This window comes from Aythya marila (assembly GCF_965140915.1).
Source record: "Aythya marila genome assembly, chromosome: 9".
NCBI lineage: Eukaryota > Metazoa > Chordata > Aves > Anseriformes > Anatidae > Aythya > Aythya marila.
Window position 1 is genome coordinate 21,310,941 of NC_139050.1, and position 17,176 is coordinate 21,328,116.

General features: G+C 42.7%; 1 protein-coding gene across 1 annotated transcript in view; it reads right to left on the reverse strand.

Annotated features, from left to right (window-relative positions):
• The window catches only part of FNDC3B (fibronectin type III domain containing 3B), a 175,206-nt gene that overhangs the window by 69,265 nt on the left and 88,765 nt on the right, over window positions 1-17,176 (reverse strand). Inside the window, exon 6 of the mRNA XM_082766959.1 lies at window positions 16,343-16,630. Coding sequence (XP_082623085.1) covers window positions 16,343-16,630 — 288 coding nt within the window. The remainder of the gene's footprint in view (window positions 1-16,342; window positions 16,631-17,176) is intronic.

Consider the following 17,176-nt stretch of genomic DNA (forward strand, 5'->3'; position numbering starts at 1 on the left):
TTTTCTTTTTCTTTTCTTTTTTTCAAATGTTAATGTTAAAGGTTTGCTAGCCAAAGCAGAAGAATATATTCCCCAACCCCCAAACAAAAAAAAAAAAGACACAAAATTTGGCGTAGGAAGCAAAAAAAAATATTATTAAAGAAAAATGGGTAAGATCACTTCAACAGCCTTCCCAACTGATTCCCCCAAAGCCTGACCTACTTCTTGTAGCCCAAGAATGCGTCTTTATTTTTGTCTGTGACCTGCTTTAAAAAAGTACATCTTCTTTTTAAAAATTCCATCCGCCTGGCTGCCAAAAAATAAAATTGGCTGAACGCTGATGGCAAGGCTCCAGTGTAAATGCCCATCTCTCCTACAAGAATGCACCTTGGTGCAGAGAGGCAATGACAGATCTGCTGCTCCATGTATTCCTGGATTCCTTTTGGTCTCAGCCATTTGGAAAAGAAAATAATAGTAATAATTCAGAATAAGAGGAGGATAGCATGATTGCTTTTTTCCATAGTAGATAACCCTTAGAGTGTATTATAAAGTGCATAAACCATCAGGGTTTAGCCAGCATAAGATAATACTGACTACACAGACGGACTAAATTGCTAAGGAAAAGTTTGAGATGCTGGTCCAAGTGAAAACGTCATCTAAATTGAGGGGGCTCAGGACTCAGGCTTCCTTTTAGCATTATTACAGATGCAGAACTGTGCCACAAAAGGCTGGATCCAGGTCTGGAAACTCTGGAGGTCCTGTAGGCTTATCTCGAAGGGATGTTAATAAGAAGCAGCTTCTGCAGCTACAGAATGCAACAAAAATGCTGCTACTATTCTATTGAAAGTTTATGGTTATTATGTCACCCTTAATTACAACCCCCAGAAGCTAAGCGTGAATCATTCTCAACCTTAAATCCCAAACATGTGGACTGAATTTTCTTCCCTCTCTCTGCTTTCTAGCAAGGATGCTATCTGTGGCACACTAAGCAGGAGAAGAAAATAAACCCCGGAGCCCAAAGAAATCTCACTTCTCTCTCCTGTGAAAAATGATCACTTTGTACAGTAATGAAGTCCTCTGACCCTGCCAGGTCAGGGCTGAAGGTTCAAATTGTTCAAAATACCGGAGCTGACTTTAAGACCTAAGGGAACTGGGTATACTCAGCAAATAAATAATAATAATTAAAAAAAAAAAAAGGTACCTCAGACTTCTCCACGAAGAGTCCAAATTTTTTGCTATTACCTCCCTAAGTATGTAGTGTGTTCACAATGAAGCCCTGAGTATCAGGCACACTGAAGCCTTGCATTAATAAGGACACGCGCACATTTATGTGCATAATGCGGACATTTATGTCCCCAAGAGTATATACAGAAACTGGAGATGGGAAGTTTTCTTCAAAGATTATGGGGAGAGGGAATGGGACATACACAAACCTAAGGTGACAATGTGAGCACGAAGAAATTAAGAGCTGAAGTTGATCCTCATGGCCCAGACAGCTTGCCACAACTATCAAAGACTAGAATAATACATATATGGGCAGGTGTTACATCAGATATACCCTACATTGATGATTTGCTGGTACCATGAACCATTTTACAAAAGCAACAACAAAGAATGAAAAGTTTATCATAAAAATTGCCCTTTCATCACTAGCTTTGAAAGCACTATACCATACGGAAAGAAAGATGTGTGCCTTAGAGCTCTGCACTGAACTAAAACAAAAAAAGATTAATAGATAATGCCATGTGAAAATAGCACAAGTGTAAAATAAAAGGCAGAAAGCAACAGATATGCACATTAATGACACATAAGAGCAGAGAATAGCTCAGGTTGGAAGGGGACCCAGGAGGTGATCTAGCCCATCCTCTGCCTCAAAGTAAGAAAAAAAACCACAAAACACCAGTGTAACTTTGTCCCAGGGAAGCACTTAACAAAACAGAAGCTACCAGCTTTGAGAGAGAAAGTAGCAGACAATTGTCACAGTCTCCTAGTCTTTCAGTTAGTTTCCCATTTTATGAGCCATAAAAGTTCTCAGGCCGCTATGGATGGTTGATCTCCTTTCAGTAACAAATGTAATTATTCACAGTCTCCTGAGCTAGACTAAGCTAAGGAGAACAAGACTTGTCAGGAATCCTTCCCTCAGCAGGAAGCTGGCCTCACCTGCCAGCCCCTCTCATAACACATTAGGCATCAAGCTCAACATCCTTCTCCCACGCCAACTAGGAGCAGAAATCATTTGGAAAAAGAAAATGAGACAAAAAACATCTTATATATTCTGCAGCGTTAATACAGAACGGCTGAAAAGCCTTTTTCCTGCAATAACACCTACCCCGTGGCTGTTGATAACCATTACGTGTTGATGAGTCTTCTACACGATGAGCTCACGGGCGTATTTCGGGATGAGGAGTGTACGCTCACACACACAGGTGCAGTGGTAGAAAGGTGGAGAAGAACAGGAGGAGGAAGAGAGGGGCCGTGAGGTCCCTTTTGCTTTCCTTTCTTGACACTGGGCAAGGAATTTCAGCCATTTTATGGAAGAACCCAACTAACACTTCAGGTCATTGTCCCGTTATAACTTTTCCCCTCAACATCTGTTCCCTACATCTGCCATGGCAACTCTTCATCCTAGGAGGAAGATGGGGGTGGGGATAAAATCCTTGTGAATGCTCATGGAGTCCTCCGAGGGACAGAACCAAAAGCTGAGTTATCCTGCAGTTCCCAGTGTCTAACAGATATTAGAGCTGTCCCGAGGTACAAAACGAGGTTCTCATTCCCAAGTTGTGGGTCAGTTGGATCCAATATCCCAGCTGTAAGACCTGGATTATATCTAAGTTTATATTTTGATCATCTCTCTTTTTTCAAAGTTTTGGGTCATTACCAAAGCTTCACAGATATAACCAGGAGTAAATGCCCCCCAAATTAAGGAACACTTTCCCAGCAGCTGTTTGGTGCTAACGGGTTTCAATGCTAATTCTTGCTGAACTAAAGCCTTTCATTATACGCTTCTGTTAGCCTGCATCTATGTTCCTTTCTGCACGTACAGTACAAATATAATTTTCAGACCTTTCCAACAACACTTCTGAAATCCAAGAACAGCTTTAAAAACCGGGAAAAAAAATCTTTTCATTTCAAGGTAAGTTTGAAGTTTCCATGAATAGTTTTCATGTTTGCATGAACAGCAGCTGTGTATGTAAATGGTTTGAAATAGCTACAAGCTCTAAACTAATTAACATTTTCCCATTGCAAATACAGATTTTAGGTTTGTTCTGCATTCTTTCCTTCACAGAAAGGAAGAGGTCCAGCTCAATACTTAGCTTCTGGCCACAGAGAGTATTTACTGTTTCAACAGCCTTCCCATTCCAGAGGCATGACATCAGCACTAGCACTTCACAAACTTTTAGTCTAATTCTCAAGCAGAGCTCCATGCTCACAGATATGCCAGTCATAACATGACATGCTTTCTCAGAATTTGTTCCAGATTTATTGGGGCTGTGACCAGCTTTAATGGTAGGAAAGATCTTTTATCAGTCACGTACAGCACAACCTGCAAGAAAACAAACTCTTCAAAACGCAGCACAACTCCTTTGCGAACTGCCTACTGGTGTCAAAGTTTGAGACACAAACAGACTTTTTCTTTTCAGATTATTGTAGAAATTTAAAAACTCTTCATACTAGGACAAAGCAAAAACTTCAGATGCCACGCGGCAGCTGAGTCACAGAAACGAGGACCACCGGGGATGTCACACAGTCATCGAGTCTGTCATCCCACACTGAAACACAACCACACGAGAGATTTCTAATGCTTTTAATTTAAAAAAATGTAATAAAACAAACAAATCATGACTGTGGCAATCTCACAATGATCCTAAATTGGGCAAATCTACCACAGAACATAACTCTCCTCCTCATCACAAAGGTTATCTCCTAGACTTTCCCTGCCGCAGCTTAATCCTACCACTCCTTTCCTGCATACCCACTGCAGAGGAGTTCATCCCCACTATTCTTGTTCCAGCCTTTCACATATTTGAAGACATTTTGCTTTTCAAACTGACCAAGCTCATTTCTTTTATAAACTCTATTCACTAGATCACAGATCCCACTTACTGCTTTCCTCTGGGATGCTTTTTAAACTGCTCGCCAGCCTTCTGAAGAAGTGGCACCAGCACTGGCCACGGCACTGCAGCCGAGCTCCCTGCAGGACCTGGTTACACAGCTCGCTTTGGGGTTGCTGCTTCTCATCATCTACAGGGCAACTTGAGATTTTTGTTTTGGTAGCCTACTCTATCTCCCAGAACTACTTTGCAGAACTACTGTATAGTAAACTAAACTAAAACTAAACTAAACTAAAAATAATGCAGGTTTGAGAAGAACTGGCTAAAACGGAGTACTTTGTTCTTGCCTCTATCAAACTGTTTTTCTTTCAAAGCCAATTGAGTTTGACTCATGTCCTGTTGCGTCCTCCTTCCCCCTGTCTTAATCCATCGAGCAATGCCAACCCTACCCCAGCCTGATATGGGCTTTAATTTAATAAGAATCAATCTTTATTCCAGCCCTCAATTCCTTAATGAAAATATTGAATAAAGTAAGACCTAGGACAGATTGCTGCTGAATATAATTTGATTCATCTTGCCAGCTTGTCCAGTCCAGGACAGTGCCATGGATAAACAGTAAGGATATGTGCTAGCAAATGGCTGCAATAGAGCAGAGCAAATTCAGTCCATACTGAACACACATGGCTTTATGCAACTCTTCGCAGCACCACTTCCACAATGGACAAAACTTTGTGAGTCCAAGAATCCAGAACTTGGGAAAAAAGTCTATTTCCAAAAGAGTCAAACATACCATGCTAAAATATAGTACACGAAGGAGGATTACTAATTAAGCCTAAAAGTATCAGGATAAGCTTTCAATTCTAAATACTTAGTATTTCAAATATTCTGCTAATGACATGAAAAAGCTAACAAAAACATTAGTAAGAACATGACTGCAGCTTCCATATCTAACATAGAGGGCTTGGCATTGTCCAACTTCAAGAAAAGATCCAACCATTGAAGTGTTTCCATTCTTAAAAATAAAAAATAAAAACTGCAGTGTATGAGAAATCTGCAGAAATCTGCTTTATGACCTTAGTAAGGAAAAGAAAAAAACCTCTAGCCATCCTCACTCACTGAAATGTATGCCTCTGCACCATTGTAATTTATGCGTATATTTTCTACTTTAAATGATCTCTTGGCCATAGTTCATATCTATCAATTTGATAGTTTTACCTCAACTGCTGTAAGTATCCTACCACCAATGGGGCAGGATACTTTAAAATATCTAGAGTGCAAGTTCAGTTCATGTGGTTTATCCCTCTGTTTCACGTCAGTATTCTGCAACTCTAACCAAAGATATCTGCTATCACTTCGACAAGCATCAGATGTTTTCACATCAAGCTGATGTAGAAGCACTCAGCTGTATGTAACAAAGTCACTTCTGCTAAAAATTGTTTTAAAAATATAAGTTAATTGCATTCAATCCTCCCTGTCCTCCAATATTGTTTTGATGCGTATTTTTTTTGGGGACGCATCAAGGAAAATAACATCAGCTGCACCTACAAGGGAAATGAAATGCTGGATGCAAGGGACAAATGGAGCGTAAGTGACATGTTGGATTTGTTTTTCTCTGCTTCTTTGTTGCTACTGCTGGGACACAGTAATAACAACTTCTGCTTTACTGGCGGAAGATCTGAGTGAATTCCTACTGTGAACACGCAGTCAGTCCATTAGAAGGCAGAAAAGGGCTTTCTTAGGAAAATATAGCAACCGCCCCATCTATATAACATACATATTGCTTCTTAAGAAAGCACTTTGTACAAATTACAAGGAAGATAACAGATGCAGTGCACTACATATGGCTGCAGCTGGCTGGTTTTGAAGAAACATCAAATCAAACAATGACTTAACCCACAGAAACAGAGAGAGCACAAGCTCAATCTGCTCTAACAACAAACTCCACTCACACACAGGACCTCTTCTTGGAGAGCTCTTTGCTACTTTTGACTTGCTTTAGCTTGTTTTCTATATCAAAGTAGGGGGGGTTGTTTTGGTTTTATTGTTATTTTAGGTATCGTTTCTTTTGCTCTTACACAACAGCAGCCTGCATGCCATGTGGGTTTGAGAAGACAGGAATCTGCAGCCAAACACAGGCTGACTGCACCAGCTGCCACATGCAGTGGCCACCAGTCTTCCCTTCTGTGAGGAGCACTGAAGAACGGCTTAGCTGATTCATAGAAACATAGCTAACCAAGAATAACCATGTTATATACTGTTGTTTTTTACTAGCATAATTTAAGTGCTTCAGGCTGCAATTTAAAAACACTCCCCTAAGTTGTGCTGGCATAGGCAAAACCCCCTGCCTGAGCAGGCAGGCAAGCATCCACATGTGCAAGACAGGTAAAGATATGCCACACATGCTAATTCCTACTCATGCTGGCAAATTCTCATGGGTGAAAGCTATTAATAGGGTTCGACAAAGGATCTTTGCAGCTGAAAATGTGAGTCTCTGCAGCTGGACATAAAGCCCTACGGCTGTCATCAGCTGAGAGACGCAGCACGTCTGCCTTCTGGCCAAGGAGGGGACAGGCGGCTCTGCTGCACGGGCTGCGTGCTGAAGGGGCACCAGGGAGAGCTGCAGCTCGGTGCTCTATGTACCTCACTGGTCAGATCATACAGGCAGGCTTGGAAAATATTTTTTTTTAAAATTAGACCAACAATCCTTTCCAATGGTTTAAATCATTGTCCCTTCCTGCTCTTCGCCCAATTTTGACTACTGAAAGAACTGCTATGATGTGAGTTTATTAGTGTGTGTTTGTTTTAAACAAGCATTACCTCTCTTCTTTTTTGAATTTCTTCCTTTTCTGCATCATTTGTGATTTGGTTGGATTTATAGCAGCTATAATTATTCAATATATCTTTGCAAAACACTCTTCTACTTATTCTTTTAGAAGTTTTTAAGTAGACTACTTGCAGTTAGCATTAATGCCTTTCATTTGAAACTACCAGAAAATGTTCTCATTTGAGAAGGAGACTGAAAGGGCTGCTTCAAATTCTCCCGGAGCTCCTGACTCACAACTTCTGGGTAAAAATCTGATGCTTCATTTCAGCTACAAGCTTTGCCGGCAAACGGTAGCCTTTTTTTAGAACAATGAAGTTCTTCAAGCATCTCATGGGTTTCTACGACAGCTGGAATGTGTGGCATCGCCTCATCCCTAATTCCTTCCATTTATTTGCGTGCTGTTCCATGCCTTCCCTCTCTCGGTTCTCCTTATTTCCTGTCACTTCAGCCCATGACTGCCTGTCTGTCTCGCCTTCATCAGTATTCAAGAGCCACGGTCCAACCTGGCAGGGCAGCCCGGGCAGCCCTCCAAGTCTGAGGAACTGAGCGGTCATTCAAAAGCAGAAGTAACTTCTGCCCAGATCACCACATTACTACTATTATTACTCCAGGCTGCCACAAACGAGGTGGTCGAAGAGGCCCCACAGGTATCCCCAGTCCAAGGGAGGAGGAGGAGTGGAGGCCCAACCGCGCCTCGCAGTTTTTGATGCTCCTCACGTTGTGAAAGGCCTCGACAGCGACTCAAAAGGAGGCCTGGCTGCTGCCAGCTGTGAAGTGACGTTATCTGGAATTTACAGACGCGAGATTTCCTCTCGGAAATAAAAGGTTCCCTTCAGTCACGGCAACTGACTTCTCAGCAGCTGGGCAATGTGAGGGCCAGAAAGTCACGGATCCGAACAAGGAGAGGCAGTCTCACCACTTCTCCTCCCAGCTGAGCTCTACATTGATAGAAAGCACGAGTTTGACAGCACAAAAATTACAATCTTCTCCTCACGGGCCAGTCAGCAGCAGCTCTGCTGCATACCACCGCCAGCCTGAGATGCAGCAGACTTCACTAGCATACATTTGTCTCCATCATACTTTCGCTCCATGGTCCTTCTTGCTGAGACAGCCAACACACAGGTCCATCCATATCCGAGGTGATCCCTGAGCCCTCTAAGATGTGAGTGGGAAACACAATTCCTGTCAAACACAGCCTCTGACAGGCCTCCAGCATTACCAGCCCAGGCGGCACTGAAGCGAGAGGTTTTCCAGCCCTGTGACTGCAGCCCCATGCCAATGGAAACAGCTTTCTCCGAAATACCGTCTCCAATGCAGGGAGACAATGGGATCAGAATTGAACCTAAAACAAGCTTGCCTTTTCTTAACCCTCAATACGACCATACGAAAAAGGGCCTTTGATGATCTGCCCCTTACGCACAATAATAGCGTTTTTCTGATCAAACAAAAAACTAGCAAAATAGCCTGCAAATCTCCATATTTGCACAGGAAAACAATCAGACAGCACAGCTGAAACAAACTCCATAGGAGCTCCAAACGTGGTCTGGATTAAACACTGCTCCTCAGCCAAAATTAACAATCCCCTTGGCAGTGAGCGCGGTAAAGCCACCGGTCTGCTACAACAATGCGAAGGCAGCAGAGCACTTCCCGAGGGTAGACGCGTAGGGGTGCCCCTCAGAGGCTAAGCAGCTTTAAGAAAATAACTGCAGGCCTAATTCTGCCCTCAGCCACAACCACTCAGCCTCATTTGAATCAGAAGAGAAATGGAGAAACACCTTTAGACTTCGTTGCAGACAATGGAAAGAGATACTATATTTTAAGAATAATCGCTTTTTCTTTTTTTTAAGCTCTTGGAAAGAGTCAGAGTCATTCATCTTCCCCAAGAAAGCAAGCAGGCAAAACTTCATCTAAAGCAGGACACGACATATATGTATTCACTGTACTTGATTTTAACGTTTACACTGAAGTAGAAATTTTATTTCCATGCACTATTTACAGTATCTGCATGTTTAAAAAAAATTAAAAGCAGACTTTTCCTGTGGAATCGCAGAAAAATCACTCCAAATTTGAAATACGAAGAGTTTTCGTGGAACCTGCACTGGGATTTTCCACTGCCAAACCAGGTGAATGGCTACAGAGTCACGATGCCTTCTGAGCGAACCCCATCCTAGCTGTTCTGTTACAAATGACATTATTAACCTCTTTTTCCAGATGAAAGCAACGCGATAACCAGATTGCAGGCAGCTGGGGGGACATGACAATAACCCAAGAAAAGAATGAACATTTTTGGCATTCCACTGAGCCAAGCCACTACACCTCAGCGATGGGGAAGCTGAGGAGCTTCCACTGCCCTCTAAATCAACTCGCACACCGACAGTTTGACAGCAGAACAGAAATAAACTGTCTTCCTAATGACGGAGGACAAGCAACTCACTCAAATAACCCCAGCCTAAATTATTTTGCAGTCAAATCTGAATGATGACCAGCCTACGACGACTTCAACTAGAAGCATATTAAATAACATTTCATAAAGAGCAAACGTGACCAACGCTATCATTTCCGAAGGAGAAAGCAAAGTGAGTTTTGCGAGGCAGCAAGTTGTTTTTGTACAAACTTTGGCTTAGGGCTGCGTGCAGCTTTGCAGCCGTTGGCTTTCCGTCTGCTCCCCAGCTGTGCCCCCAGGCCCCTCGCACAACTCCTGTGCACGCCGGAGCATGAGAATCATGCACTCTGCTCAGCCTGACGGCTCGTCCGCTACCAGGAACAATTTTTAAACATGTGTCTCAAGTGAACCCAGCATAAATCCATTTCACTGGCAGGTGCTAAATTCCTTCAACACATTTTTTTTCAAATAAAAAAGGCTTCCATGATGATATTAAGTACCCTCCCATGTCTCTGACATAAGTCAAAATCCCTGGTCTGTGTGTCCACACCGAATAGCTATAATTAAGTTGGAAGAATTGTCTGTGCAAACAGCAGTACTGCATGGGATACAGACAATATACAACCTCAGATACTTCAATCATTTTCACCACTTTGAAATATTCAAAATATTTCTCAGAAATATCCACCTGATTACAGCTCACTGGGAAGGCTTCAGCAAAGCTACAGGAATTTCAACTTGATCTGGATTTCATTGCTGAGATGAAATTCAGACAACAGTCACATGAATCAGTAAATCAAAGCAGCTGCTTCTAAGCACAGCTCCTTGCAGAAAAAAATAAACAAAAAACAAAGCCCCAAGCTTCAGGACAAAATATTTTATAATAAACCTTGGAGAAAATGGAAATGACTGCTTTATTCTAAAAGAAAGTTTATCCATTTTTTAATTGCAATACTCAAAATTTTAGGAATCAAATTCCACCCTTCTTCAGAAAAGGAAACTCAGTGATTGGCTTTGTAGCCCAGCCTAAGAGATGTAGATAAACAAAACCCATTAGCTTCAGTGGGACGTGAAATTTCAATTCATTGACTTTGTAAATCCAAATGAATATACAAACAGACATTGTTCAGAACATCTGGGTATACAAATAGGGTTCATTAAATTATTAGGTGTTTTATTTTTTATGCTCTGGAGGGAGGAAATGTTCTACCTCTTCACTAATAAATACCCTCTCTAAATACCCTCTCCCTTCTGGCTCAATGTCCCAGATATGTCCAAATAAGGGAAATTTGTTTCCCTTCCTTTGTCGGTGGTCCACATTATCTCCTGCTAACTGGTGAGAATACACTGTTTATCTTGTTCTGAAGCTCTGTGACCTTTATGTAACTTCTCCCCAGCGCAGGGATTTAGTCACCGAGCATTTAAGCAGGATGAAAATGTGCTTGATATATTTTTTTTCTGTTGGTTAGCTATCTATAAATTACGTAAACTCCTAGGAGAAAGTCTCAGACTCAGATTTCACTCTTCTGGATTTGACTGTCGGCTGCAGCAGAAGCTGCAAATTCTTGAGATAATATGAAGATCCTTTGGGGGAAGAGGTTGTGCCTTACGTCATTCAGCACCAACTTCCTGATAAATCATGGAGCAGATAGCTTATCCAGCTCCCCTTGGCAGTGGTAACACGAGACAAGGGAGGGATGAAAGCAGATGGGACAAATAATATCAGGGTCTGAAGAAGCTGGTGAGGATTGTGAAAAAACAGCCTTGGGGAAAAAATAAAACAAGGATTTTTAAGTCACTAGTGAGGTCAAATGAGAGCTCTGGCTCCTGACTTCCCCCCTCTTTACTGTATACTTACCTAGATGGACTCTGAGCTGCGTTTCTAACAGGCTAGCTTGCTTATTAAGATTAGGAAGCTGCAGTTAAGGTTTATTTTGTCTGAGCTTCTGCAATGGCACTGAAAATGTAACCAGAACCATGGTCACCCACTCTCCCCTAGTTATGTCTCAGAGCCATGGAAGCCCAGGAGCCCAGCGTGGAGCAGCTTACAAGCATGCCAAGTGAAAATGTCCACGGCTACCAGATGTTTTGTTTGTATTTTCAGGTACAGAAAGTCTGGATGAAACCAAATTTAATGTGTTTACGTTCACCTTTAAAAGTAGTTTAGATTCAAGATGAAAAGCATCATGAAAATAAATTAAAAGGCAAGAGATTATCATCTAAATAGGAGCGTTACCAACAAATTCTAGTGCCTAGGTTATGAAGCTGGTTCTTTCATGGCCGAGGGAAAGAATAAATTAGCACAGGGCTTGGACTTGCTTTTCAGTATCACTGGTCTTGTGATGTTTAGGTTTTACATCATGGGACTTTGATAGAGAAAGGTAAGTCAAATCTCAAGGCTGAAGAGGGAACAGATTGATCTTTTCTCCCTCCATACAGTGTCTTTCTCGGTGAAACTGGATAAACATCTCAGAGATTCTTTTTGCTGAAGAAAAGCCATAAATTAAGTCTGATCTGGATAAATTCTTGCATGCAAACAGATTGACATGAACGTGGGAATGTACTTTGCTTGAACTCTGCATGATGTCAGCGCTTCTAATACACTCATCAGTCAGTAGGAGCTCGCTGAAGTGGACAGTTAGGTGATTGCTACAAAGCATTAAGCGGTGCAGGAGCTGTGCAGCCCAGCTAGCAGACCTGGCTCTGGTGCACAAAGGTGTACTCGGCATGTCAGAAACTCAAAACCATTTCGCTTTCTGACTGGACAAACAATTTCACACCCTATTACCTTGGAAAAAATACAAAAAGACTATTTAAGAAGTATCCATACATCCAAATAAGAAGAAAGAAGAACACAAGCTGTGTCATGATGCAGGAGATGAGGCAGAGGCACAAGAATATCACACTGCTAATTCCCTGGTGCCACAAATTAACCATGGCTTCTCAAGGTCAGATGAGTGCCCTAATTAATGCATCATATTTCCTCTTGCTTATTAAAAATACAAAAAAAAAATGCACACACAACACGAAACATATTCCTAATTAGATATGAATCTAAACGATTCAGTCAGGTAATGTTGTTTGCTGAAACTGTAAAAAACACAGCAAGAGCAGTAGCACGATTCAGATCTCATATGTGATGATCTACCCTCACAAGATCCAAAATGTTTCCATTTCCAGTAAATACCGCTTCATATTTCATTACTCAGTACAGCTCTAAAATTCACGTATCCTGACAAATGCATTTTAGTCTTTGGAGTGTTTCTTTTTGTGCCATGCTACCAATAAAATCACTGTGTCAGTTTTGACATCTTGTCTTCAGGAGACAATCTTGTTAAATCTCCGTATTTTATACAATTTTACACTGATTTAAGGAAACAGAGGAAGCTGCACGTACGCAGGGGTATCCCGTATGTCTGCAGCAGAACCATTTATGATAAATTCTGTCCGCAGAACATTTCTACGCGGGTATAACAGCTGTCATCACCAGTATGTACAAAATCCCAGACTGGTTTAGATCAGAAGGGACCTCAAAGCCCACCCAGTCCCAGACCCTACCATGGGCAGGGCCCCCTTGTAGCAGCCCGGGCTGCCCAAATCCCACCCAGCCTGGCCCTGGGCACTGCCAGGGATGGGGCAGCCCCAGAGTCATGGGGCAGGGTGGGCAGTGCCTCACCTCCCTCATAGCAAAGAATTTCTTCCTAATGTCTAATCTAAACCTCCCCTCTCCGTTCAAAACTGTTACTCCTTGTCCTGTCACTACACTCGCTGCCTGTTCCTCACTCCATTCATCAATTCCTGGCTAAGAGAACATAAACATTATATATATTGCCGCAGTGTTCCTCAGCCCCAGTGCTTTCAGGGACCAGAAATAAAGAAACTACTCTTTTAAGCTGTTAAATCTGTAGAACTTGCAGGTACAGATACATACACGGCCCAATAAACTTGCAAAACCGATTCAGGACTAGAATAGAAAAGAATTGGCAGGATCCAGAATGAGTAAGTGGAGGAACTTCGCCTGGTTCCTGTCCACACTGAATCACATCTCCCTCAATTTCCCTTTAATTCACAGGCTCTGGAGTCGTCAAACTTGACACAATTAAAGAACAAACTAAAAAAATAAATAAACCCCCACCCTTTTTCTAAATATATTTAAATGTTACAAAGCAAATGGAGATCAGGATGGGCTTGAACCAAGATCCCTGCCAGCTCCATTTATTTCCTATGTTGTCATCCACCCTGCATGACGTCCCAGCAGCTTCCTGAGCATATTCCACATGGCTCGAGGACACTTGCTGACAGTGGTTCTCGCGAGCATCCACCCAGGCTGACAGCTCCAGCCAACTTTACCTCTGTGTCAGCAGCTTCTGATGGAGCTGGAGCACAAGGCTTTCTGTATGGAAACGTCAGCCTCGTGCACGTTGGAAAAAGGAAAAAAAATGTAACCAGCAGATTAGGAAGCAAGAAAAGAGATCAGTATTAAGAAAGATTTGCTTAAGTACTTCTTTTTTGCTGAGTTCAGTACTTTTAAGGTGTTTGCAAAGTAAAACCACCCTAGTTGGAAAGGTCTCTTGCTAAGCCCATTTTCCAAGCGTTCCTGACACATTCACCTCAACCAAATGAGCACACGGAGGTAGCTGTATCTCCTGACAAACGTCCAGCAGCAATGCAGGCAGGGATGGATGTAAGCAATGGTTTTCACCTTTGGGAACACCTCAAGTGTGCTTCAGTGCACAGACATGCAAAACCTCAGCTCTAGGAAAGCACCACCTTTGTGGTTTTAGGCTGGTTGTACACATACGATAACGGCATTACAAAGGCTCATGATCCATCTACTGTCCCTCCGTTGTTCTAGGGCAGAGAATGGGTAGAGGCAACTTCTGCAAGCCAGGTGTACGTTCAGGTGCTGGTGAAGCTGCCTGCCCGCAGCCCACTCATGTTGTTTGTGCTGGCAGCCGTGCCCCAGAGCCCACCCCGTGGACGGGCAGGATGCACTCACCGGCTCCACCTCCCGCTTCCCACTCCTGCTCATGGGAGTGCTGTAGTTCTGCCTATCTTAGGTTCTGAAAACTTCAGTGAGAGCTAAAAAAAGATTTTATCTGATCTGAAAGAAAAAATGTTTTAGTAGCACAGAGGCAAAAGCATCATAAGAATGCTTAAAACTGCTCTGTTCCCACCGCGCTTGCGGTCGCACACAAAGCTTCCCAGCTAGCAGATCATTCCACGACCAAGGAGCGAACCACCGAGTGCACGCGAAGGAAGTGACTCAGACTGAAATTCATAAAGGACAGCATGAATGGGACAGGATTTCCGCTTACAGCTCTTTTACATGGCAAGGCTCCTTTCAAAAAAAAAAAAAAAAAAAAAAAAGGAAAAAAACAGCCAATGCCTCCACTCCCGGTCAGGTTTTAAACCAGCTCTGCAGAAAAGCAGCAGCATGGATTGCAAATCAGAACCCCTACACCAGGCCTCCAAGCCCTCTATCTGCACAAGACACTGTCCATCCTACCACAACAAACACACAGAATAGTTGCTAACCTTTCAATGAGAAGCCACTGGTTTTCGTTTCTTTTTTAAATTCTACAATGGCATATTTCTAGCATACAGCACAAGCCAAAAATCTTAATTTCAACTCTGGCTCCCAAAAGCAAGACACAATGCTGTCATTGAAAAAGGCCAGAGGAAACGCACGTCATTTACATATTCCAGCATCATTCACTTACTCAACTTTAGCACTACTGATGATGCTGTCACCCCATTTATTGCACCAGTGCTGAACCAGCTCTTTGGAAAAATCCTGGTTCCTTGAGCATCATCAGGAAGCAGCAAGGCATTGACACAAGGCAGAATGTTCCAGAAGCACTTACGTGCATAATACACGCAATTAGTGGGTATTTTGATGGAAAAGTACGTCATTAACTTAAATATCTCATGTCCCGTAATCTGGAAAAAGTAAAGTTGTCCTTGTGTGGTATGATGAACATTTTCTCCAGTATTATTCTTACAGCACCGTGCAATAACCTTGCTGTAGTCATAACAGAGATTGCTTCGAGGTGCCTAGCAAGAAGCAACACAGCCCTGCAAGAAATTGCTGCCGAGAAACGATGCTTGGGCAGCGTGTTACTCAGACACACGGTACCAGACCCAGGAGCAAAAATGCCTGTTGTCCACTGCCAGGTGCCAGCAGAGGAGCGTGCCCACAGTGCTGCGAGGGCATGGCACAGCCCCATCCAGCAATGCCACGATGCCCAGGGCCGGCTGCTAAGCTCCTGGAGGGCTGAAGCTGCTGAGTGGTAGCACAATCTGGCGATCCAACGTGGTTTCTACTAACTGCAGCAAGAGGCAAACTTCTAACTCAGTGAGCAAGCTCCTGCTCCAGCAACATGCAGGGATCCTGGTCACCCTGCCAGGCAGCTGCTGGCCTGCCCCAGTCCCAAGCTGGCTCACCAGGTCGCTCTGACACCCGAGCACACACAAAAGACCTGCCAGCTGCCACCCCACGTGCACGCTGACCTGGTAGGAACAATAAGCTATAAAACACAGCTGAACCTCAGCTAACAAATTCTTGTGAAGGAACCGATCGCCTTCAGTTCTCCTGCACCTTTCTCCAAGTTTTACTCTGAATTCATACATTCCTATGTGCCTCTCAAGAGGTTTTTGGTTAGTCTGGTTTTCCAAATCAAGACTCTTATTCTTTAAGTATGATATACCTTTTATAGTTTTTCCAGGGTACTCTGCAGTTTTGGAAGCAGCAACACAGCATCATCAAATTTTTAACTAATGGCAGACTTGAATCCACACACACACAGAGTGCAAGCCAAAACAGCTCTCGTTTCTAACAGATAAAAAGGGAATGATGCTACAGCTACCAGGGAATAGTCATGAAAGATAAGAAGGCAATGGGTTCATCTTACAAAACAAATATAGCAGAGCAAACTCAACGTTTATGTTTAAGTTCACACTGTATTAACACTGTCTTATGTGTCTTTATGTGTGGGTGGCAGTGTTTTTTTGGCATAGTTACTAGATCCATATACAGGCGGCCGGTCGTAAGCCGGAAAGGTGCAATAAAAAGGAATTAAAAATAAATAAAACTGTCTTTACCATGTGGCTCTTGTTCATTAGACTTTGGGCTGCTTCTTGCTCTGCGCTCTGGCTTCTTTACTCCTGGTGCCCCCCCGCCGCCTCCACTGCTTGCTCCATTGTGGCTCTTTGCATAACCATTATATACAGTTGTGCAGCTGCCTATATGGCTTTTGTAGATGGATGAAGGAGGACTATTCAGACGGTTTTGGCGATCGATCTGCCTGTCTTTGAGTTTTTTGTGCTGTGGTTTGCTGTACTGATCTTCCCTGGTAATATAGCTGGACATCCCATATAGTGGTATGATTTCTGAAACGAAAGAATTCGCCCACATTAAGTCAGAACAGCAACAAAATTCTTCAGAAAAGCAGATTCCTGACCATCTCCAAATTAAATACCAGAGTTTCCTTATCACTTTTACAACAAACCATTTATTTTTTCTTCTAAGAAAGCTCTTCTGCAGAACTGATGTATTTTTTTCATCATATTAAGTGTGCTCACTTGCTGATTGAGATTTTGTAATTCTTTGGATGAATGTGTATCTAAAAGTAAAATACAGTAATTGGGGCAATCAGATTTCAAGGAAAAGTCCAGGGAGACTAATGCTTTGGAAAAAAGCCTTCCTAAATTCATTAAGCAATCCAGCAGATTCTTCCCCAGAACTTGACTGGACAGAATAAGCTGAGATGCCCTGGTGTCCAGCTGCAATCGTGTCAGTCCCACCTGCCCGAGGAGAGGAATGGAAGTGCAGCCTGAAGTGAAAGCTTTGGGTTTTACAACGGGAGCAGAAAAAGATAAACTATCTAAAAAAGCTTGAAAAATACCACAGATATTACACACATACTTCAGATAAAC